The sequence below is a fragment of the Astatotilapia calliptera genome, chromosome 9, assembly GCF_964374335.1.
Source record: "Astatotilapia calliptera chromosome 9, fAstCal68.1, whole genome shotgun sequence".
NCBI lineage: Eukaryota > Metazoa > Chordata > Actinopteri > Cichliformes > Cichlidae > Astatotilapia > Astatotilapia calliptera.
Window position 1 is genome coordinate 19,244,580 of NC_137430.1, and position 23,784 is coordinate 19,268,363.

At 41.2% G+C, this 23,784-nt stretch overlaps 2 protein-coding genes across 3 annotated transcripts; both read left to right on the forward strand.

Moving 5' to 3' along the window:
- The first annotated feature begins 431 nt into the window (after window positions 1-431).
- atp6v1ab (ATPase H+ transporting V1 subunit Ab) lies at window positions 432-9,962 on the forward strand. Its single transcript, XM_026180244.2, has 15 exons — window positions 432-573; window positions 3,514-3,615; window positions 3,883-4,011; window positions 5,235-5,449; window positions 5,535-5,672; window positions 5,765-5,916; window positions 6,009-6,171; window positions 6,250-6,358; window positions 6,528-6,650; window positions 7,620-7,734; window positions 7,848-7,911; window positions 8,003-8,206; window positions 8,340-8,434; window positions 8,843-9,014; window positions 9,263-9,962. The coding sequence occupies exons 2-15, from the start codon at window positions 3,534-3,536 to the stop codon at window positions 9,353-9,355; spliced, it is 1,854 nt and encodes a 617-aa protein (XP_026036029.1). The 5' UTR covers window positions 432-573; window positions 3,514-3,533; the 3' UTR covers window positions 9,356-9,962.
- Window positions 9,963-11,272: 1,310 nt separating this feature from the next.
- gramd1c (GRAM domain containing 1c) lies at window positions 11,273-22,568 on the forward strand. 2 transcript variants are annotated; one of them, XM_026180182.2, is made up of 18 exons: window positions 11,273-11,469; window positions 12,032-12,140; window positions 12,449-12,572; window positions 13,040-13,140; window positions 13,534-13,629; window positions 13,722-13,802; window positions 15,515-15,633; window positions 15,719-15,875; window positions 16,030-16,189; window positions 16,284-16,427; window positions 16,537-16,655; window positions 16,766-16,908; window positions 18,150-18,253; window positions 19,138-19,308; window positions 19,717-19,783; window positions 19,955-20,074; window positions 20,439-20,544; window positions 21,525-22,568. In XM_026180182.2, the coding sequence occupies exons 2-18, from the start codon at window positions 12,048-12,050 to the stop codon at window positions 21,591-21,593; spliced, it is 1,974 nt and encodes a 657-aa protein (XP_026035967.1). In that variant the 5' UTR covers window positions 11,273-11,469; window positions 12,032-12,047; the 3' UTR covers window positions 21,594-22,568. The 2 variants fall into 2 exon arrangements, with proteins under 2 accessions (XP_026035967.1, XP_026035966.1); XM_026180181.2 differs by having other exon boundaries at window positions 11,329-11,469; window positions 12,035-12,140.
- The last annotated feature ends 1,216 nt before the right edge of the window (window positions 22,569-23,784 follow it).

Consider the following 23,784-nt stretch of genomic DNA (forward strand, 5'->3'; position numbering starts at 1 on the left):
ATTTAAATAAATGTATTTTATCAAAATTACATTTTTATCGTTTACTCCTAAACCACCTGAAAGATAAACCGGGAGTTGTGAAAGCACCTCCATTTTGGCTCAACCGTTGCTGAAAAGATATCAAACAACATGAGAGATAAGGTGCCGTGGCTCATTATGATCTATGTAATGTAGATAGGTTGTTTATCGTTGCATACCAACAGAACTTACATCACTGTGGGTTTACGCTCGCTCACATAAGGTGTACTTAAAAGTTTACGTAGTCTCCCATAAAACCAATTTACCACAAAGGTGAAAACATAATTTAAGACAAGGGTTTACAACAACAATATGAGAAGCTATGAGCTCGGAGTCGTGCTTTATGCTAAGTAGGTTAAATGACCACAAATATCCACCAGTTAGAGATCTTTCCGGTAGTCCAGGGGAGGATCCAAAATGGCGCCAGTTGCCGCTAGCCCGCAGTAAAAGCAAGCGGTGAGTGAATGAAGTCAGCTGATCTCGCTGTCACGCTCTGCAGCAGCCAGCGTTCCTCTCTCGAACCAAGACAGTAAACGGACACTTCACAGCCACACGGTAAATATCCCGTTTTTCATTTTAATGTCGTTTTAATATTACGAAGTATATTTGGATGCGTGTGTACAGTGAAACCGTTTAGCAATCCCTATGCAGCAGAATAGTAGAGACAGCATTTTTTTCCACCCAGGCCGACAAACCAGTCTTGCTATCGTTTTCACAACACCTAATCACACACACAGCTAGCTAACCTTGTTGTTAACGTAAGGACAAAATATGGCCGAGTGGAAATTACAAACATTATTTTTTCCGGCTTTATTATTCGGATTTCAGACTCTTCCTGTTGTGGCTAAACAACTGGCTAGTTTATAGTTTCGAATATTGTGCACTCGATCAGCAGCGTTACCTGCGTCCATGGGACTTTCATTTAACATCTGCATGTCAGGATGCTTTGCAGAATCACCTCACTTACATGTAATATTACTGAGCCTGTTTTTACCCAGACAACATCTCATACAGGTCAGAAGGGACACTCGGGTTAAACTCACTACAGACTCCCCAATTGCTGTCTGATAAGCTGTTTTATCGGTGTAACATTTGGTCCCAACAGGAGGCTTGCCGTCAATTGTTGCCCACATTAGTATATTAATGCTGTGGTAAATTGTCTTTAACCTCCTAGGACCTGGCGTCCACATATGTGGACATCACATTTTGGGCTATTTAGACCAAAATACGAAATTTTGCTCTACGAGGGCCTGATATCCACTTACAAGGACATTATACAGCTACTGTTTTATCAAAATTCTAAACGAATATCCTCATATGTGGCTCTTATTTTTCTTAAAAACAAAAATAAGGTTAAAAAAAATCTGGTAATTCTTTGTTTTTACATTCATCGCGCCCCAATATGCCCAAATATCAAAGAGAAATTAAATATGCATGCCGTGTAAGAGTTCGGGTCTTAGGAGGTTAATATATGAAGTATTGCAGTCAGGTGGGAGAAAATCTCCAGAGTTTCCACATAGACAGTTATGATTTTGACTTCCCAGTTTTTCACCATGCTGGTGTTCCACTTCCTTAAAGAGACTCATCGTCTGAGGGCAGCCAGTCATGTGCCAGGATCATATGACTTAGTGTCATGTAGAATACTTTTTCCATAGCTGTTGTATCTGGAAGTTATGAAAAAGTGCTACTCTGTGGGTTTATTACATACAGAAGTTAATTATTCCAATAAATATTATTGTGCTGCTTTAAAAGAAGACATATTTGATGTTTTATGTGTAATTCTTTTGTTATTTATTGTGATGTTATTAATCAAATGGGCAGAGGCTTGCCTCTGGTACACTAACAGGTTTTCCAGGTGAGCTCCCTGGATAATACCAGTATTATCCAGTTAAAACCAGTAAATTTAGTCTGGTGTTTTTGAGCAATGAAGCCTTCCTATGTATATCTCTCTTGCAGTTCTTGCTTTAATCAATAGGTGGAGCTGCTTTATTCCAGCACAGATGGCCAAGCAGCCTAGCGTGAGCAGGAAGATCCGTGCATCAGTAGGAAGGGCAATAAAGGACATAGATGTAGAAAGATGGAAAGAAAGGGGGGGAGCAGAAAAAGAAATCCACAATATAGGCATATTTTCTTGATGTAACTGCAAGTAATGAATATATTTAGCAGATAAAGCTGATCTTGAATGTGTGCAGAGCATCTGCAGGCAGCGCTTTGTGAGGATGGGTCTGTGTCACGACTCATGGCAGCTTGTGTTACAGCTGCATGTGACTGAGTTGTGAGGTATAAATATAGCAGAAAAAGGAACAGCCTGATGTGGGAAAGATGCACCCTATTCTTCATATGAAAAAAAAAAAAAAAGAGGATGCAGTGGGATCCCCCACTAATGTTAGCCGGATGTGCCACACTGACTGACTGTAGTAGGCCAGTGGACTGGCTGGTGAGGTGGCCTACTTCTGCCTCTGATGCTGAGACTGCAGCAACACAAGGAGCCCTGAGCAGTGATGCTGTGCATTCTTCAAGGTTTCTATGGTTATTACAGGGGGAGACAATATAGAGTAGTCAGCATAATGCCAGGAAAAAATTTAAATGAACTCATAATGAAAATATAAATTTGTCCAATTCTGGTCAAAAGTCCACATTCATATATCCATTTGCTTACCCACTCAGCCTGTACAAGTTGCCAGTTCATCACAGAGGTATTCAAATTCATTTGAATACACAGAATGTCTATGTGTTATAAGAAAAACGAAACATTTTTTTGAGAGCTGCTGTGAGTTTTTGAATCAGCACATTAAAGGTGGCTTTTGTAATTACCGCCTTTGAACTTTCAGCACCGGTGGTCACCGTTTCACTAGTAATTATGTTGAAATGTTTTCAGATGTGTGCTGGTGTTCTTTTAACTTTCAGTATTTCTTTTTACCTCTCCTATTTCCTCATAAGGCTTTGGTTTTACCCATCCAGCCACTCTAAACATGAACGTTTCTTTTTACGTGGTTAAATAAGAGTTCGACTGGCCTGCAAAAATACTTCCCAGCTGAATTCCCATTTACTTGCTGCTGGGCGGGCACCATGGGCACCTAAGTTTGTGAATGCAATAACTTGAAAATGAGAAGTTTCAAATTGATACTTATAAAAATAATCAAACGCGGATTATCTTTGTCCTCAGATGGTAACCGGGGTGCTCTCCCTGAGGCTGGTTCTGCTGGAGGTTTCTTCCTGTTAAAAAGGAGTTTTTCCTTCCCACTGTTGCCAAAGTGCTTGCTCATAGGGGGTCATAGGATTGTTGGGGGTTTCTCTTTATTATTGCAGAGTCTTTAGGTTACAGTATAAATTGCCTTGAGGCAACTGTTGTTGTGATTTGGTGCTATATAAGTAAAATTGAATTGAACTCTCGTAGGGGCTTTATGCTGAAAATGAACTAATTTGTCATTTTAAATTTGTCACAAAAAGGGAAGTTGTTGTCAGTAACAGCTGCTTATGTTTCTTTTCTTCCAGTCTGACTAATAAACGTGAAGATGGACATGTCCAAGCTGCCCAAGATCAGGGATGAGGAGAGGGAGAGCCAGTTTGGATACGTTCACGGAGTCTCTGGACCAGGTCGGTCACCACATACTCCTTATGAAACTCCTCTTTCATATTTAACACATTATTACCACTTTCCAGAAAAAACTGAGGAGGTGTAATGACACAAACACATTTAACCACATCTGTATTTCTCAGTCTTGGTCACAACAATAAGGTTTTGTGAGCACTATTTTATCCTACAAAGGCACAACAACTTTGCTTTTACAACAAACAGCGAAATTCATTTCAGTCAAACAAAAAGCAACCACTCTTATGATTACATCTCATCTGTGCTTCTAGTGGTGACAGCGACGGCCATGGCAGGAGCAGCCATGTATGAGCTGGTCCGTGTCGGCCACAGTGAGCTGGTGGGAGAGATTATCAGGCTGGAGGGAGACATGGCCACCATCCAGGTCTATGAAGAGACATGTATCCTTATTTTATTACGCTGCTGTTATGGGATATTATAAAAGTTGATCCTGAAACAAGAAGAAGATGTCCATATAAACAGTCAGATAGGGTTTGGTTGCAGGATTTCTCCATTTCATGCTACTCGGTCTCTTTCTTCCACCCTGGATTTGTGGTAGATTCACTAAAGTGGGTGCATCATTTGTTATGCTTCTTGCAGCAAGTTTGATAGAGCTGCAGGTGACATTGTTTAGGACAGTATTAATAACATCAGTGTAACTAAGCTACTGCTGTATTTACTATCTAATTGTCAGTATACTTCCATCCCTAACTGGTGGTAAGGATAATGATGCTCAAGCATTTCAAAGGCATCCTGTGTCTTTTACCCAGATTGTTTTGGGGTCATCACTGACCGTATTTAAGGACGTAGTCAATTAATTTGGAAAAAGCTACTGTACCCTTTACTATAAAAAATAATCTTTTATGTAACTGGATGGATTAAGTCACAGCCGTAAATTCCTAATGAGAGCGTGTGAATCTGGATATAACAGACATTCCATTTCTGTGTAGAAACCAAAACGATTTTGTATTTTTTAAAGCAGTCTTGAGCAAGCCTTGAGTTCTCCGTGTTTTCCGAAGGTCTTTCAAAGGACAAGGACTCTTCAATCTAGTCCTTGTAACTGACTATTTTCAAAGGAATGTATTTTTGTTTGTTGACTCATTCAAGCTTAAAAAAAGGCACGTAACTGGAGGGACAAACCAAATTTTTTTTGTTTATACATGACAGACAGCTTAGAAACGTTGTTACTAGAAGCCTGTCACAAAAACACGGCATGGCCTGAAGTGTGTCCTTAAGAAATTGGAGGAAACTGGACAAACGGAGGACAAAAACACCTAAAATCTGTTTACAGCAGATGAACAGTATCTTAAAGTCGTGTCTGTAGCTAAAACAGATTTTTGGCTAAGAGAGTTCAGGCTGTGTTGAAGAAGAAAGGTGGTCATGCCAAATATTGACTTTCGAGGTTGTAGTTTTGCCAAATACTGTTTTCCCTGCATGTTTGAAAATGTTTCAAATCTCTGCGTCCATTTCCCACTTACCAGCTAAAATATAAAGAAATGAGGGGGGGAGTTCAAGACTATTGAACACCTTGCTGCTTATAAAATAATCAAACTGGGGTTATCTTAGTCCTCAGGTGGTAACTAATTCACCCAAACCCTGATGATTTTTCTGAGCTTGAATTCAGCTGGTGTGTCTGTGGGCGATCCTGTGCTCCGCACGGGGAAACCTCTTTCAGTCGAGCTGGGTCCAGGAATCATGGGCTCGATCTTTGATGGTATCCAACGACCTCTGAAGGACATTAATGACCTCACACAAAGCATCTACATTCCCAGAGGTGTAAATATTGGAGCCCTCAACCGAGACCTCAAGTGGGATTTTTCTCCCAGCAAGAGTCTGCGGGTAGGAGTTTGTAGAGACTTCTTCTTGAAAAGTCTGAGATGTCGGGTGAATTAGATTTACTGTACATCTCTTTTCACTCTATTAGGTTGGCAGTCACATCACAGGCGGCGACATCTACGGTATGGTGTACGAGAACTCCCTCATTAAGCACAAGATCATGTTGCCTCCTAAAAACAGAGGCACCGTGACCTACGTGGCTCCGCCTGGAAACTATGATATCACTGTGAGTCTGACATGCCTTCAGCTGCGGTTGTAATTTACGAGCAGCTTGTGAGGCGTTGATTTGTGCTGATGTCGCGTGTGTTTCTGTGTCAGGATGTGGTGATGGAGCTGGAGTTTGAAGGCGTGAAGGAGAAGTTCACCATGGTGCAGGTGTGGCCTGTCAGACAAGTGCGGCCTGTCACAGAGAAGCTGCCCGCCAATCACCCGCTGCTGACCGGACAGAGAGTGCTGGACGCCCTTTTCCCGTGAGTCTCAAATTCTCCCTCAGACCTTTTACCCTTGATGATTTTTTTGTTTCAGAAAGGTTTTCCTAATCTCTTCTCTTCATGGTTTGAAGATGTGTGCAAGGAGGAACCACAGCTATCCCAGGAGCCTTTGGCTGTGGAAAGACTGTCATCTCCCAGTCCCTGTCCAAATACTCCAACAGTGATGTCATCATCTACGTAGGCTGTGGGGAGCGTGGAAATGAGATGTCAGAAGTATTGAGAGACTTCCCTGAAGTAAGTGGCAGTGTACTGGCACCCCTTTCTAAGGAAACTATTGTTCAGAGGTAACTGACAGTGTTGTTTGGGCGACAGCTGACGATGGAGGTGGATGGAAAGACGGAGAGCATCATGAAGAGAACAGCGCTGGTGGCCAACACCTCCAACATGCCCGTAGCTGCCAGAGAAGCCTCCATCTACACAGGTGACTGTTAACAGTACCCTAAAGTACTTTTTATCTCTCACCCTAACTGTGCGATCCTCTTATAATGAAGAACACTCACTCTTAAGGGATTGCTCACTCACTGTCCTCGTGTGATTCTTTTTAATTGGCTCACATGTGCTGTGCCTTCTAACTCAGTTTATTTTGGCAGGAATCACTCTGTCTGAGTACTTCAGAGACATGGGGTACAACGTGAGCATGATGGCCGACTCCACCTCTCGTTGGGCTGAGGCTCTCAGGGAGATTTCTGGACGTCTAGCTGAGATGCCTGCTGGTAAGTTTGAAGTCTCATGTGAGCAGAGCTTTTTAAAATTTTAGGGCGCAATGTTAGGGTCTAATATGGGGAAGAAAATATTCAAGGATCTCCTAATTATTGTAACACAGATTTAGCTGGTTACAGTCAGTCTTTTGAGGGTGGATTTAGTCCAATTTTCACCTAAGCTACGCAACAGCAGGAGGGGCTTGTGAGAAATGTTCAAAAGATTCATCACAATCATATCAGGTTTTCTAAAGATATACATGGGAGTAACAGGAACAGTACGCTTGCTTTATTTTCGTACATGGACCCTATTTTCACTTTTAAAAGCACAGCCATTTAAATAAAAACAACAGAGCAACTGAAACAAGCTGCCCGTTGAACAAAAGGCCTTCTCAAGCTTCTGCAGTGTATTTCTGGTTGATAGAAAAACAGCAACAATTGAAAATGTAAGTTTACTTTTGCAGCACGGTGGTGCAGTGGTTAGCACTGTTGCTTCACAACAAGAAGATTCTGGTTTGAGTCTGGCTAGGGCCCTACTGTATAGAGTTAACATGTTCTCCCATTACCTACATGGGTTCTCTGTGCGTCCTCCAGGAGTATAAAGACATGCATGCTAAATTAATTAGTAGTTATAAATTGCCCGTCGATGTGAGGTAGATGGAATACTTAACGTTTATAGAATAAAGTACCTCATGAATGTATGTATGAGTGCACTATATAAATAGCACTCATATAGCATATATGCCATTCTCTTATCTTCATTTGACTTTATATAGATAGAACAAATATTGACCCATAAGTATGAATTAAACCATTTTGTGTTGTTTGAGGTAAAACTGCAAAAGCGACTGTATGAAAACAGCTGACAGCTTCGAATTTCATTAGAGTGGAGCTGGTGTGCTTTGGTGCTTCGGTCTTTGGTAAAATAAAAGCAGAGTGGTACTTGGCACAGCATAAAAAGCTATTTCCTGCATCTGCCCACAGACAGTGGTTATCCTGCGTATCTGGGTGCCCGACTCGCCTCCTTTTATGAGCGTGCCGGAAGAGTGAAGTGCCTGGGCAACCCAGAGAGGGAAGGCAGCGTCAGTATTGTAGGCGCGTGAGTACAGCTTTGCATCAGTAGAGGGAGACATTACTCTGCACATCTTTTTTTGAGAGGCAACAGAAAGTTGAATACAGCAATTTAATGAAAATGTTTGTGCTTTTTTCCAGTGTATCGCCCCCTGGTGGTGACTTCTCTGATCCTGTTACCTCAGCCACACTTGGTATTGTTCAGGTAAAGGATCACCTTCTGATCCCACGCTGACTGGATGAGCTTTATAAAATCAGATGTGCTTTATTATTTCCCCCATTTTTTCCCCTCTTAGGTGTTCTGGGGTTTGGATAAGAAGCTGGCTCAGAGGAAGCACTTCCCATCCGTCAACTGGCTCATCAGCTACAGCAAATACACCCGCGCCCTGGATGAATATTACGACAAGCACTTCCCTGAATTTGTACCTTTGCGTACCAAGGCGAAGGAGATTCTGCAGGAGGAAGAGGACCTGGCAGAGATTGTGCAGCTTGTCGGAAAGGTAATTTACCACAGAGACAAAGCCAGAAACAGATCCTAAAAAAAATTTGTTCACTGGTTCCATTTTGGCGTGTTTCAGAAATTCATTGAAGTCTTTTCACATGAATAAATTAAGGTGTCATTATCTCTGACAGGCTTCACTGGCAGAAACAGATAAAATCACATTGGAAGTGGCCAAACTGATCAAAGATGACTTCCTGCAGCAGAACGGTTACACTCCTTATGACAGGTAACATTTATAGCCTACATGACTTGAACCTTAACTGATGTTACTGGCTCAGATTTTGAAAAAAATGATGATTCACTGCTGGGTAATTTCTGTGTGGAGATCATTAGATTAATAGCAGCATATTTACTAAACGGGGCCAAAATAGTGTCCAGGTCCAAAAAATACGATGCTTTTTTCTGCGTTAAATATCATTGCAATTGCGGTATCACAGTATTAGCTGTAAATTGCATTTCATAAACATTAGTAAATCAGTTTGCACAAACAAACGGCGAAACCCAGGTTGTGCTGCTGCAAAGCAGTAAGTCTGGCCCTAGAGCTACTCTTTATAAATCATACGTTCCCCCGTTTCTTGACCTAATCTACAGTTAGCTCCTTTTTTTCCTGACTCTTTGCTGTCAATCTCCTCAGGTTCTGTCCTTTCTACAAGACAGTGGGCATTCTCTCCAACATGATAGCTTTCTATGACATGGCACGGCACGCGGTGGAAACCACAGCTCAGAGCGACAACAAAATCACCTGGGCCATAATCAGGGAGCACATGGGAGAAATCCTCTACAAGATCAGCTCGATGAAATTCAAGGTGTGTTCAGGTGTACATGCAAAAGCCACCGTATGTTTCTTCTGTTCTTCCATCATCTGTTTTTTTGGTTTTGTTTTTTTTGGTTTAGAAGTTTGTTTTTTTTTCTTCTGTGTTAGTTTTTAAGCAGCAAGATTTCAAGAAGTCAAAAGTTAACTTAGAACCTGTTTCTACCTGTCGGATTAAATAAGCCAACACAGATCGTTTTCTTTTCGAGCTTTGACACTTTATTCCTGTTTATTTCCGTGTAGGACCCGGTTAAGGATGGTGAAGCCAAGATCAAGGCCGAGTATGCACAGCTGGTGGAGGACATGCAGAACGCCTTCCGTACCTTGGAGGAATAGGCGCCCACCAGTCACAATCTTTCGAGTTTTCATCTCAGACCCCTCCACTGCAGAATCACATTCCACCTCCATGTATCCCTCAAACTATCTGTACTCAATTGTGCTCCTCTGTGAGTCACCGTGTGAGAGTGTGTGCATGTGAAATTTCATGTGGAGGGAAAAGAGAAAGATGTACTGTATTCATTATTACTCGTTGCCTCGTATCGGCACACTCTGGATCCTCTGCATGGTCATCGATCATGTGTGCGTGTATGTGAATTAGATGTGTGTATGAAACAGGGATCCCTTCACCTTGGTAATTCCTTTCTCTGTTTACATGAATCCTATGTGTTGTGTTGCTCTTCCTGAAGAGGATTGTTCAGTTGATGTATTGTAATTCACAGACCATCTGTACAGAAGAGTATTGAATATAAATTTAATGAGATCAGTCTATTTATTGCCAGCATTTTGTCGTAAAGGCTTTGTTTCTTTTTGTTTTTATGGTTGTGTTTCACGCTGTGCAGTGCTGTGTACTTTGCTGTGTGAATGTGTAAGAGTCCAACGCTCTGCTGTCCAGTGCTTTCATCATGTTACTCCCAAAGAATTAAAACATGAGAAAAAAAACAGACATTGTGGTGTCGTCGCCTGTTTGACTTCATTGTTTCTGATGATACTGCTGGAGCTGTCAAACTGGTTTCCCCACATATCACACATACTGTGTAGTCTCCTGACCTCAGGATCGATTTGCCTAACATTTTAACTACCTTAATTACTACTGGTTAAAAGCAACAGCTGAATCTTAGTGCTTGTAATCTAATATAAAATAGTCTTAATCTCATGTGAATTTAGCAGTTAAATATCAAGTTAAACACAACATAAAAATAATTTAAATAAGTAGCATAAGTTGTACCTCAAAGTCAAAAAAGTATAAAGCGTAAAAGTGAGTTCATTGTCAAGTTCAAGGTAGCAGTTTGTAATGATTTCAGCTTTGAGACATGGTGTGTTATCCTGCTGGAAGCAGCAGTAAGAAGATGGGTACACTGGTCATAATGGGATGGACACGGTCAGCAATGATACTCAGGTAGGCTGTTGTCTTAAATCATGCTCAATTGACACTAAGGGGTCAAAAGTGTGCCAAGAAAATAGCCCCCACACTATTACACCAGCAGCAGCACCCTGAATGATTGAGCCAAGGCATGATGGGATACATCCTTTCATGCTGTTTATGCTCAAGTCTGATCTTACCATCCAAATGTCACAGCGCAAATCAAGACTCATCAGACAAGGAAACTTTTTTTTTTTTTCAGTCTTCTATCATCCAATTTTGGTGAAAATGTAAATTGTAGCTTCAGTTTCCTGCTCTCAGCTGACAAGACCTGCACCATGTGTGGTCTCCTGCTGCTGTAACCCATCTGCTTCAAGGTTTCACACGTGTGTGCTTAGAGATGTTCTTCTGCAAACCTTGAGTGTAACAGTGGTTTTGTAAAGTTACGGTCACCTGTCTGTCACCTCAAAGCAGTCTGGCCATTTTCTTCTTGCCTTTGGCATTAACAAAACATTTTTACTTGGATATTTTCTCTTTTTAGAATATTTTCTGTAAACTAGAGAGAGTTGGGCTGGAAAATCAGCAGTTTCTGAAATAGTCAGACCAAAAGGACTGCCACGTTTACAGTCACGTAAATAACCTTGCTTCTCTATTCTGATACTCAGATCATCCTGGGCATATCTACATGTGTAAATATATTACGCTGCTGCCTTGTGATTGGCTGAGGAACAGTAAACAGGTATATATGAAATACTTAAAAAAAAATCACAATGCGCTACTCAGTCAAATGGCTATAATTGAAATCAACCTTTCATCTGGAGGATTACTAAAATAAAAGGTGGGAGGGGCCTTTTTTGAAGATTTAAGTAATTGAGTGAAGCCCAATGAGCGTCACCACCAATGAGATGACAACTCCCTTAAGGAATGCTCCCTGGGCCGGATAAGATGCACCTGCAGGAAGGCGTGCCAAGAGCACTTTAAACTCGGGAGAGCCTCGGAGTTGTGTGGGACAAACGGCTGCGTTTTTATTTATTTATTTATTTTAACCTCGGTCACGCATAGCAGAAATCCTGGGTCCACTACGTGACAGGTAAGTGCGCTCATTAGAGAGCACGTGGAGATGTAAACATAAGCTTGATAACAGAGTATCTGATCTTTGATAGTCTTTTATCAACTTGAGCTGTTTGACTTGGCTGCACATCAGCTGATAGCTCCCATCTCTCATCTCTATCTCGGCGAACGGGAAAAGGGGGAGGCTGCTTTAAAGTCCTGACTTTTTTTCTGCTGTCAACTTTTAACTTGTGGCCACAAAACCTGCCCTTTTACCGAAGGTAAGCTCGTGGTAACCTTTCCAGTTTACCACGAGATCGTGCAGGTTTCTGTTCAGTGGCATGCCTGCACATCCTCACTAAGCTCTCTAGTCAAACCAGTTCCGTTGAAGCGATAATGACCTCCCCAGCGGACCTGATGTTTGTTGACATTTTGCAGGTTATTAGAGTTCAACCCTCCAAAAAGAGCTTTCCGCCTCGTCCTGACACCCGCTAATCAAAGTTTAAAGCGATAACGCTAAAGCACGAATGGTTTAAACATAGCATATTACAGCATAGCCAAATGTATAAACCCACATATATCAATGCACTTTTGCTTCTAAGCAGCGCAGCAGAGCAGATGGACCAGGTATCCAACCGGTCAGGAGTGGGCAGTGATGACATCACAGATGATACCTCACTGCCGGACCTGAGGTGGAGCTCAGATGAAGATGTAAGGAAAAAATACAACTAACATAAAGCTGCTGCTGCTCTCATCAGTGCCATAAACTGTGAAATGGAAAATCTTTCACTGCCCCCTTGTGGGAGGCCATGTTTCCTCCCAGCACAAAGGTGTGATTGCTGTTTCCTCCCTGAGGCTCATAAATCTGCTCATCATCTGGAGATGTTCTTTATTTTATCATGCCTGTCTACACATGTTAATCTCGGTTTTACAGATCTCATCGTTTTGTTGTTTCTTTCGCAAATTCTTGCTCTGCATTAAAGTCCTCGTGTCATTAATGTGAACTGTTCCTCTGTCAGAGCTCTGACGTTCAGACACAGTGCCTCGCGGCACCTCAGCCTCCTGTGCCAACCTACAAACAGAGGCTCGAGGAGTTTAAGAAGCTGTTCAAAGAGCTGCCTGAAACAGAGAGACTCCTAGTGGGTGAGTTGAAAAGGCTACCATTGTTGGGTCTTTCATTGTGTACATCAGTTCCATTCTTTATATCCAAATGCATCATAATATTTATTTTATTTGTGTCATGACATTCAATTCTCTATGGGCGTCTTTGCATCATTAAATTTCTGTAAACAGTGCACATCATTTATTATGTTAGAGCTGCTAAGGAACCTCCAGTCACATAAACAATGATCATTTCTCGAGCTTTTAGCAACAGCCAGAAACCCACAGTTGTAACAATTTAATGAGCACTGCATTTCAGCACCAGTTTGTTTGTATAAGTTCAATATTTTAAATGATAAAAAGGATCTGCTCACAAAAAGGTTTCTCTGTGAAAATGCTCATCTTTATTCCAAATGCAGTTGAAACCTAAAAACGGCAAACACAGGTCAGAGACATTTATTTATATGCATGGCGTGTCTGCTTCAGCGCTCTTCTGTGTTTTTCCTCAGATTATCCGTGTGCCCTCCAGCGGGATATACTTCTACAGGGACGCATTTACCTCTCAGTGAACTGGGTCTGTTTCTACAGCAATGTGTTTCGTGGAACAAAGGTAATAACACTGAAGAGAAGGATGGAGAGCAGCAGGACGAGGGTGTAAACTATTTGCTGGCGTTTTCTTAAGTTGCAGTGTGTTTGACCTCTCAGTATCACTGTACCCAAGAGGTTAAACTCACTGATGATAGATATGTGGAGAAAATCCCAGCAGATAAGCAGTTTCTGACACTGTGACCAGTCCATCTGGAATAAACAACCAAAGTCATTTGTATCACCTTTCTCCCCCACTCACCTGACTGGAATTTCAGTAGATATGCTTAAATCTACTGTTGCTGCTATGTGATTTGCTGATTAGATATTTGCATTGGTGAACAGATGACACTGATGTTTGTTCTTCAAGCATTCACATTAACCTTTCACTATTATTATTATTATTATTTTCAAATAGATCACTCTGACACTTAAAAACATCACAAATATGACGAGAGAGAAAACTGCTCGATTCATTCCCAACGCCATCCAGATCTGCACGAGTACAGACAAGGTACCAAACTGCAATCATTCAGAGCTGGTTTAACATATGAAAAACACACATTTGCTTATATTCGGTTTCTCTCTTTGTATTTTCGCTCGCAGTTCTTCTTCACTTCCTTCTCAGCAAGAGAGAAAAGCTACCGGGAATTTTCTCGCATGTGGGAAAACACGCTGCTGGGTAAGGTAAGGCCCTGCTTCACCCACCTGTTGTTACCTGCAACAGCGCATTGTCCCAATCGGTACAGTACTCATGTCTATGTCCAACACTAGTTCATGATTTATAGTCATTTCCAAAAGCACTGCTGTGCGCAACTCCTCCAAAAACACCAGTGGTCCTGTGACTTTATGGAGCATTTATCTAATCAGTTCAGAGTACATATCATGCTCCACTACCCCAGCCACAAACGGTCTTCCTTTGAGGTAATCAGTCTTGTTTAGTTATTGCGTGTAGGGTTAACCATCTGCACACAGCACCGGTGTTTGTTCACGAGTCTAGCAGACACAAGGGTTTTATTTTATTTACATGTGTTAACCTGCATGTAAATGAGGGATGTACTTTTAAAATAAACCCACTGGAAGTCAGCTTTCACCTTTTACCCACTTCCTGTGTTCCTGTGTAGTAAAGGTAAACAAATAAGAATAAACAAGAACAGTTTTATTTGTATTGTCCGGATTTTTTTTTTTTTTTCATAGTAAAATGAACGATATCTCACTTGTGTTAAACCTGGACATGCAAAGTCATAACGTTTTTTTGTTTGTTTGTTTTAATTGAAACTATTGTCGTCATATCTATTTTTTTTTTCCTTTTCCTGAAAGTGATCAAATTAATTCAAATGTGAGATGAATGCGGAAAATTCCACTCAGGTTAAGGCAGTAGCTTTGTTTTGGGTATTGAGACTAAAATAACCAGCATGGTTATCATAGGGTTTAAGATGAGAACCATTCAAGGCTCTTTGGTATCGGCACTGATTAATTTGTTAATCGCTGAACTTTGGACTCTCCCGTCATCGGTCTTTAGCCTCTGCCTTGGCACTATGGCAGCCTCTTCTCGTGGGTGTGGGTCTCCTGGGATCTGCAGCGCAAACACCTGAATATAAAAGTTCATTGACCTCTGCAGGTGTGGCCAGGACGGCTGATTTGCATTGACGACTGGCCTCCAGTCGCACTTGACGCTTCGCTGGTGTTGACGTTGAAACTGTCAGAGGGTTTACTCTAACAAAAATAAAGAAGCTTCCTGTGGCTGTTTCACGAATAAGAGAACGGGAGGTACAAAAAGCTTTCTATTTACCTTTTTTCACTGGAGCAAATCTGGGCGGCGCGTCTTGGACTCGCTTGAGTTGTCTACTTCCTGAATGTGGGTGCGCTGTGCGTCCAGGTCACTGATCACTGCCTGGGAGCCAGTAAACGCTCGCAGCTGTGGGATTGTTGTCCTTTAACGCGTAAGTAAAACCTGCGTGTACGGATCTCAAACGTTTTTGTGGGTTTCACGTGAAACAATAATTCGTTCTCATTCGACAAAAACGCGTAAATTTCCAGTGGAATAAACGGGTCTACAATAATCTCGTTCATCTATTTTGAAGTGAAGATCTTGTTTGTGTAACACTGTTTTGTGTCTAAAAACTGAAGGTCCCGCTTATTAACACTGTATGGAAGCTTTTGAACCTTTGTCTGCCAAGGGTTAATGCCAAAGTGTAAGATGAGTATCTATGCAGGTCAGAGAGATAAGGTCAGCCAGTTTGTCGCCCATGGTGACAATACAGCAGGTTTGCTTGATCAGTTTGGGAGTTTTTTCTTCCTTTGTGTGTCTGTGTGCTTATCTCCTAGGTAAAGACCTCACGTGTCATTCATTTCAAGCAAAACGTCATGGTTGACTTGCCTTTTCCCATCTCTTTCAGTCTCTGACCAGCCACGAGTTATGGCAGACGGTTAGGCAGCATTATGGTTTTGATCTTGGCTTAAGCTATGAAGAGATGGATAGCTCACCGATAATAGCAGAATCAAACATGCAGACCAGGTAAACGCACCTACACCTCCATCTCCAGCCACACGCACCGCATGACATGTTTAGAATCTGATGTCGCCCATTTGTTTGCTTGCAGCCTGACAGCCAGGCCTGGCGGAGATGACGGTCCAGGGAGACTAGAGCGGCCCCCTTTCCTCCGCATCCCTGAAGTGGAAAATGGACCCTTGGACACCTCCACACCTCAAGGGGAAGAAATGCCTTCCCCTATTGGCTCACAGAGCTCTTCCAACTTGGTATTTAAGCAATCACGTTTTTAATACTGCAACTGTATATCCATCTTTTTTTTGCAAGAATTATGACAAAACTAGCCATAATTGCACCTCAGATCCAATTATGGTAACAGACCTCAAAGGAAAACAAAAATACGAAAAACTTGTCTTCTTGCAGGAGGACTTTCGTAACACCCCATCCCAAAGGCGCAGTCCGGCTCCCCAACTGGACCGCCTCGTCCCAGAGCGCGTCTCCAAGCGCTCCTCCCTTTCTCTTGACCTTAACGCCAACGAAAACGGCATGTCTGAGGAAAGCGGCTCGGAAAGCGAAGAAGAAGGTGACAAGATGCCGCTCAGGGCCTGGTGCATGCTTAAAAGGTGTGGTTTTGTTTTTTGTGGTTTAATATCTTTCTTCCTCTTTTCTCTCCTCAGTGGAGGACCGCGTTGGTCTGTCTCAGGTGTCCGGTCGACAGTATTTGAACCGGGTTTTCCACATCGGTGCAAAACATATGTTTGGAATTCTCTTCACCGACTCCACCTTCATGCGCAGGTTTATGGATGCCCGGAAGATAACCAGTAAGGCTTTTTATTTAAAAAAAAAAAAAAAGAGAAAAGTTTTCATTCAGATCTAGCAAATAAAAGCTCTTGTGTGCACAGTATTCAAGGTTGCCTTTTGTGTTCTCAGATATCACCTCTACTGCCTGGCAAAAAGACTCTTCTGGTAACATGAAGCGGAGTCTGAACTACACAATAACCATCAACAACCCTCTGATTGGGAAGTTCTCCACTGCTACGGAGTACCAGGTGTGTTTACATCAGCATGAATGACGCTTTCCAGCTCAAATTGATTAATTTATATGTTAATGTTGTTTGAACTACGCCTGGCTGCTTATTTGTACTTTATTATCTGTCAGACGCTGTACAAAGAATCCAGGGATGGTCAATATTACCTCATAAACTCGGAGGTGTACACACATGACGTTCCCTATCATGACTACTTCTACACTCAAACCCGCTACTACATCATGAGTAACTCTAAAAGGAAATGTCGACTAAGGTAAAGTGTCAACTTTTTTTCTGGGTCTGGTTTATTTGGCACTACACTTAGACAAAGCTAGGTGTACTTCATATTAAACTGTACAAAACTAGCAATTTTAACATTTATTAAGTGGTAAACACACAGTTATATCCTAATTAGATACTGCGCCATGTAAAAACCTTCACCCACCTTTCATGTCTTTATATTATGAGTCAGTATCTCTACAGACTTTATACTCTACCTGATTGCATTTTTTTAGTCACTTAACAAAGACCTATAATTTCTTCAAGCTTGGGGGGGGGGGCTGGGCTAACTCAGTGGATGAACCAGTGTTGTCTGCACATAACCATTTTACATTTAGGCACGGAGTAGTGCAGTGGTTAGGATGGTCACCTCACAGGGTTCTGGATTCTCCAGTTTCGTCCCAGAACATTAATGGTGTTAACTGGTGGTTAACTGTGGATGTGAGCATTAAAGGTCGTCCCTCTCTGTGTTAGTCCTGCATTACATTAGCAACTTGCTAAGATGTGATTTTGTGACTCCTTGGCAGTTGCTCAAATGTGATTGTTTTTTTTTTTTTTTTTTTAAATTTGTTTTTTTGGCTCATTCTTCTACAGTCTTTAAATCCTGGAGGTTGTGTTGGCCTCATCTATGAACTCTGACCTCCTAGTCGTTTCCGTAGATCTTTCAATTGAATTCAGGTCAGGTGATTGGCCGGGCCATTCTAGCAGCTGTATTTTCTTTCTCTGAAACCAACCTAGTTTCCCTGGCAGTGTGTTTGGATCTGTCTCATTTCATCGTCTTCATCCTGCTAGATGGCAGCAGATCTTACTCAAGAATGTCTTTGCACATTTTTCTGTTCATCCTTCCTTTTTAATTATATGAAGCGTGCCAGTGCCACATGCTGGAAAAACAGCCCCACACCATGATGTTCCCACTTCCAAACTTCACTGCTAGTTTTGGGGTGATATGGAGTGCCTTTTGAACTCCAAACATGGCGTGTATTGTGCCATCCAAAGAGTTCAGATTTGGTCTCTTCTGAACACGCCATTATCTCCCAGTATTTCACGGGTTTGTCTAAATACTGGTTCCTGATTTGAGCACCAGGTCGAGCAAGCAAGGCTAATGCAGAGGCTTTGTTTAATTTGATGCAAAGTATATCTTCATCACACATTATTTGTGTAGTTAACCATGTTATCAGTGAGTCTGACTTTTACTTTTATTCTCCTTAACTGGATTTTACTCTGTCACATTATCAGGGTGTATACCGATGTAAAGTACAAGAAGCAGCCATGGGGCCTCGTGAAGTCCTTTATTACCAAAAACTCCTGGAGCGGCATAGAAGAGAATTTCCGGCATCTGGGTGAGTAGACGGCTTCATCTCCACGCTGTGGAGGGAGAAGAGGGCACTTGCCTGTCTCCTTTCTTCAGCCTGTGATTTTCTTTTCCCTGATCTGATATGAACGAAGGCTCCAACACGCACCATCTAAAGAAACTGATGAGAAACAAAGTCGCAGACATCTATCAGTCTGGAAACTATTATAAAGGCATTTCTAAGGCCTTGGGACTCCAGTGGACCACCCTTACCCACTAATAGAGAAAACTTGGACCAGTGGTGAACCTTCACAGGAGGGGCTGGCCTACCAAAGTTAATTAGATAACTTAAATCGGAGGCCTTTTTTTTGCACCACGGACCGGTTTATGTCCGACAATATTTTTGCAGACCGGCTTTTAAGGTGTCGTGGATAAATACAACAAAATAAGACCAGTACTGGTTCCAAAAAAGATTTATTTATAACACACGGAGAAAAAAGACCCAGGGAAACAGAGTTAATGATAAAAACTATTTAAAAAAAAAAAAAAAAAAAAAAGACAATTTAACTGACTTAAATTGACAACTCATCCAAGTCACACAAGAACCTGTAATATCATGTAAAAGAACAGCAGGCCTCACTCGTTTCAGTTAAGGTTAAGAGTTTATGATTTAACAATAAGGAGACTGGGGGCAGAATGGCATACATGAACGGCGTTCCAAGAAGAAAACCACTGCTGACCACAAATGACACATACGCACATCTCATACCTGCCAAAAAACATTTGGGAAAATACAGTGTTGAGATGTTTTGGCATGACCATAAACGGGCCAGGCCGTTCATGCTGATTACTTTTGCTTTTGCTGAGTTAACCCACCTGTTTCCTTTTATTTATATATATTTTTTGGTTTTGCCCTGTGATTACACAACACAGAAGCAGAACTGCTGGAGGAGGAAGCAGAGATGAACCAAGGAGGTGGAGAGGCGGGGAAGATGGGTGGGCTTCGCAGGAGGAGGCGGACTTACAGCCGGACTCTGGCAGAGCATTCAAAGCCCAAAAAGCAGTATAGGCACGACGCTGAGCAGCACAGAGAAGGCAACATGGGTACTGACGCCTTTTTAATAATGAAACTACAGTTTATGAAAATGGGGTGGTGGGATCATTATAACTGTGCTTGGCTTTGAATTAAACACTTAAAGTTGATATTTTCATTGTAATGGCCTAAACTGGATTCAAGTAATCCTTAATGTGGGCTTAGACATTTAATACACTTTTTACTGTACACTTTGAATAGGAAAGACTCAAACCTGTTATAACTGTGTCATCTTAAGTAGAGTTATGGTACAATCTTTTGACACGCTCAGAGAACAGCAACTTTTATACCTCAAGCAAAAAACTGCTTGTCATTAAGAGGAAATGTCTTGACAAATGCGACGTGCTCTGAGTGCAATATTATCCTCATAGGACTGCTAGTCAAAAACTGTTGTGTTGATGTTTGCTGCTGTATTTCAGGCCCTGTAGATATGAAAGGTCCGTATCGATGGAATGTCACAACGATAGTGGCTGGGATGAGTGTGGTGTAAGTTACCCCACACACACACACACACACACACACACACACACACACACACACACACACACACACAGAAAGATAACTGTTTGTTTTGACTTACAAAAAAAAAAGTTTTAGTCACTTCCGCCTGCCTGCTCTGTTGGTCAGATTACTCAATACCTTCTGCCTTTTTTACAGTCTGCTGATCCTGACAATGCTGAATCTAGGCTTGTTTTTTAAGCTGTGGGCCATGGAGGATGTGGCCCAGCGCATGTATCTGACTACAAAGCATCGCCTGAGGGAGAGGAGCGAGGCCAGGTCAGTTGACTTCCCACTGCTTCTTTGTGACCTGCGTATAACCGAGGACTGTTCATAGATGGTACCTGTAATAGCTGTTGCCACAAGCTCTCAGAAAGCAGAAGTCTTAGTGTGGGTGGACGAGAGGAAGGGGTTCGTCTTCCTCCAGTTTTGTCTGGCCGTTTAAGCAACCCACATACAGCACAAGAGAGCTCTTGTTTTAATGACTCAGTGTTCAAACTGTCTGCTTCTGTGAATTTTTGGTGTTATGTAAGTGACATCAGTGGCCTTCTTTCACATTCTTCACTTCGTTTCCGTTTCTGGTTCTTCTGTAGCAAAAATACCTTACACATGAGAATGAATTCCTCCTTTTGTTATTTAACAGCTTAGCTGCTGAGTATGGATCCAAACTGGGAGCAGCGTTGAGGTCTCCAGAGGAGCTGCGCTTACTCAAAAATGTACTTCAGGACTCCATTAACCTCTTAGAACAGGTAGGTTGTTTAAAAGACCAGTTCATCACAAAATCAAATGTAAATATTTTTCCTTTGTTTAGATTTGTTCTGTTTTGGTTTGATTTGCTCATTTTTGCATATTACGAAGGCCTTTTTTCCTGTCAGTGACTTACTCAAAATCCTGAGTGACAAGACTGAACTGCACATTTAACAGCTGACATTTATATAGTTCAATGAGTTTCTGTTGTGATGGGGTCTGTTTTAAATTGCAAAGCATGTGCTTGTGTTAAAGTGCAGAGCATCGTGGCATTGGCACGAGTAAGGAAAGAAAGGAATTATCTGTTTCTTAGTGTTGTCTTTCAGCCTGACTGCAGTTCTCCCGTATCTTTGCAAACAATACAGCACCAAAATCCTGAAAAATGGCAGACTGACATTTGGATTCATGTTTACTAAACATATGCTTTTTTTTTTTTTTTAATTTGTGAGAACTTCAAACATTTAAATAGCTATATATAGTGGTGGAGTTGAGATAAGAGTAATTAATTATGGCCATCTGTGAAGGCACCAATATTGCTAAATGAGCAGGATAAGCAAACCACTTTCTGCAGATATTCTAGCAGAGAGACTGCAGCTCTTTGCCTGCTCTCACTCCAGACGTCGAAAATATGTGGAGCATTATAAAATTAAAGAATCTGACAAGGATGGCCTGATCTCTTGAACATATCTTGTCCTGTATTAAGAAATGTAAATAAATGTTGTCTTTGTTCCTTCCATTAAATGCAGACTTACACAATATAGAACAGTTTTAATATCATGGCACTCTTGTGATTTACACAGCTTTTTAGAGTGATTCACATTTAGGCTCCATAAACCTAAAGAGTTGGAAGAAATATGAACACATCTGTTTTTTGTTTTTTTTATTTGTTTTTTTGTTTTTTTGGGGGGGGTAGGCAGTCTGTTATGTTAGCTCAAAGCCTAACACAGGTGTTCATCTGGTCTTGTACGTGTTCTCCTTGCAGCTTCGTACTTCACTGGTGATGCTGCAACAGAATTTTGCAACAGCCAATCACACTGCAGCGCAGCAGTGACGCAGCCACGCCTGGTGACTACAAAGCACCTGTCCCTGTGGGTAAAACGACACTGAAGCACTGAACCTCTGCTATCCACAGATGTTGCCATGTGGGCATCCCCAGGCACATGCCGTGTTTTCTTCGTGGTTATGAATCCCGAAGCCTGTGGTGAGGTATCAGGTGCCAGGATGTTGTTTGTTTTCTAAGCTGCGGACTGACTGCTGGGAGGAGGATTATGTTTCACCAGTCTGGTTTAGATTTCTGCAGAGGACCACTCAGCTCCCGCAGCTTCCATGGTTATTTTAATGAACCTTGTGCCACATGAACTGTTGTGAATACTTTAGTTTTATTTTTGGGATGTGAGTCAATATTATTTAAGCTTTTTGCACACATTTACGTTTTTGCATGAGTCTTATGAGTAAGGCTGACTTGCGCTCCTCTCCCCAATAAATCCCGCTAATCAGTGACTCAGACTTGAAGGATCATCTACACACTGTGGTCTCGAATCATTTTGTACATGTATACTTCAGTTATTCTGGCCTGCTGATATTTCAATGATTACACTGTGGTTCTCTCCTGGACCTTAAATGAAGCAGACCAGAACTGATCCTCATCACCTGTTCAGGTATAATCAGGGTTTTTTTTTTTTTTTTTTTTTTTTTTTTCCTCTCCTCTGCACTGATCCAAATTTAGAGAACTGTACGATTTTTGTAGTTTAAAATGCTTTTGATGAGGTGATCTTTCAGCGAAGGTGTTGGCTCGGACTATCTCAGTACTGTGAACTCACTCTGTCAACACTAGAGGAAAGCTTGTTCTATTTTATTTTATTTTATTTTATTTTTTTAATTCTTAAGGTTTACACATGTCATTCTTGAATTTGAAGACTCCCATTTTCCTGTACGTATAAATCAATTTCGTTGAATTTGACTGTGTTTGGTCCTGATTGTTGTCGCTGTCTTGTCATTGATCATTTTAATAAATATTTTGCCAGAAGTTTTGACTTTTCCTGGAAACCTTTAAAATATAAATAGTGTTTATATTTAAACTCTTAATGACGATTTTTCTAAATAATGTCTCAGTGTAAATAATGAGCTTAATTTCCAAGTTTGGTGCTTTCTCTTGTTGTGCCAGTGGAACAAACGGTTTCACCAGTGATTGATTTGGAACCTGGTATAAGGCTGATCTGTGTTGGCACAAAGTGATATTTATCTTTGGAAGAATCTGACTTAACTAAGACAGAACTGCCATATAGACTTTTTTTCTTTAAAAAACCCCCCAAACAAACAAAACCAAAACACACACAGATTGTGTTGGTAGGAGCTGCATAGATGCTCTGCTGGGGGAAGCAAAAGATTAAATGGGACTAAAGCCAAATGTGTCTCCATTATTTTGTCACAGGCGAAACATAATATGATCGAGAGTGTTTAATTATTGACCACAAGTCTGTCCTAATTCATCCTCAAAGGAAATTCTATTTCCTCTGTAGTATTCACTTACAGTAGTGATAGCGGGGACTAAACTGCAAGGAGACTCATTTATATTGCATATGGCAGGATTGCTGTTATCCTTATATGAGCATTAATAGTCAATTTGTAGTATTAAGTTATAGGAAAAAGAAATTACTACTTGAATGTTTCCATTTGCATGTTTGAATTCAGAATTTTATACCTGATGGCTTTCCTGAGGCATGCTAAAGAGATCAGTATATAAAACATTTATGTAAAAGCACAAATAGAACCCCACCAAACAAACATACAAATAAAAGCATTATTTGATGTTAAATTAGTTTTCTCTTTAAGTATTCAAAAAGCAGACTATGGACAGCGTGCATTGTTTTGGTTATATATTTCTGATATGACAATGAGCCATGATGCAATATGATACTTACACAGATGGCTAATATTTAAGGCTCAGGTAGGTGGGTCATTCCTAGTATTTGTTGCAATTTGAGTCCATGTGAAGGAACTGAGATTAATGTTAAAACATTAGCTTATCTGATGAGGCATTGATGGGACTAGTTCTTGAGATTTTGAGTCTACAAGACTGAGTCAATTTTCCTAAATCTTGCCTGTGACATATGCTCTCCATACAGTAATAATTAAAGACTAAAACTGGAACTTATAACAATTAAAACTAAACCGAAAAATTACACTATGGAAACTAAACTATATTAAAAGCAATCAGATGGCTATGTATCTAATATAATCAC

What these genes read in the sequence shown, in the direction of transcription:
- atp6v1ab (XM_026180244.2), top strand. Translation starts at nt 3,534, where the DNA reads ATGGACATGTCCAAGCTGCCCAAGATCAGGGATGAGGAGAGGGAGAGC. An exon ending in TATTGAGAGACTTCCCTGAA is followed by an intron (nt 6,172 to 6,249) that starts GTAAGTGGCAGT and finishes TTTGGGCGACAG; the next exon opens with CTGACGATGGAGGTGGATGG. An exon ending in TCAGCTCGATGAAATTCAAG is followed by an intron (nt 9,015 to 9,262) that starts GTGTGTTCAGGT and finishes ATTTCCGTGTAG; the next exon opens with GACCCGGTTAAGGATGGTGA.
- gramd1c (XM_026180182.2), top strand. Translation starts at nt 12,048, where the DNA reads ATGGACCAGGTATCCAACCGGTCAGGAGTGGGCAGTGATGACATCACA. An exon ending in GAATCAAACATGCAGACCAG is followed by an intron (nt 15,634 to 15,718) that starts GTAAACGCACCT and finishes GTTTGCTTGCAG; the next exon opens with CCTGACAGCCAGGCCTGGCG. An exon ending in AGAGAATTTCCGGCATCTGG is followed by an intron (nt 18,254 to 19,137) that starts GTGAGTAGACGG and finishes TACACAACACAG; the next exon opens with AAGCAGAACTGCTGGAGGAG.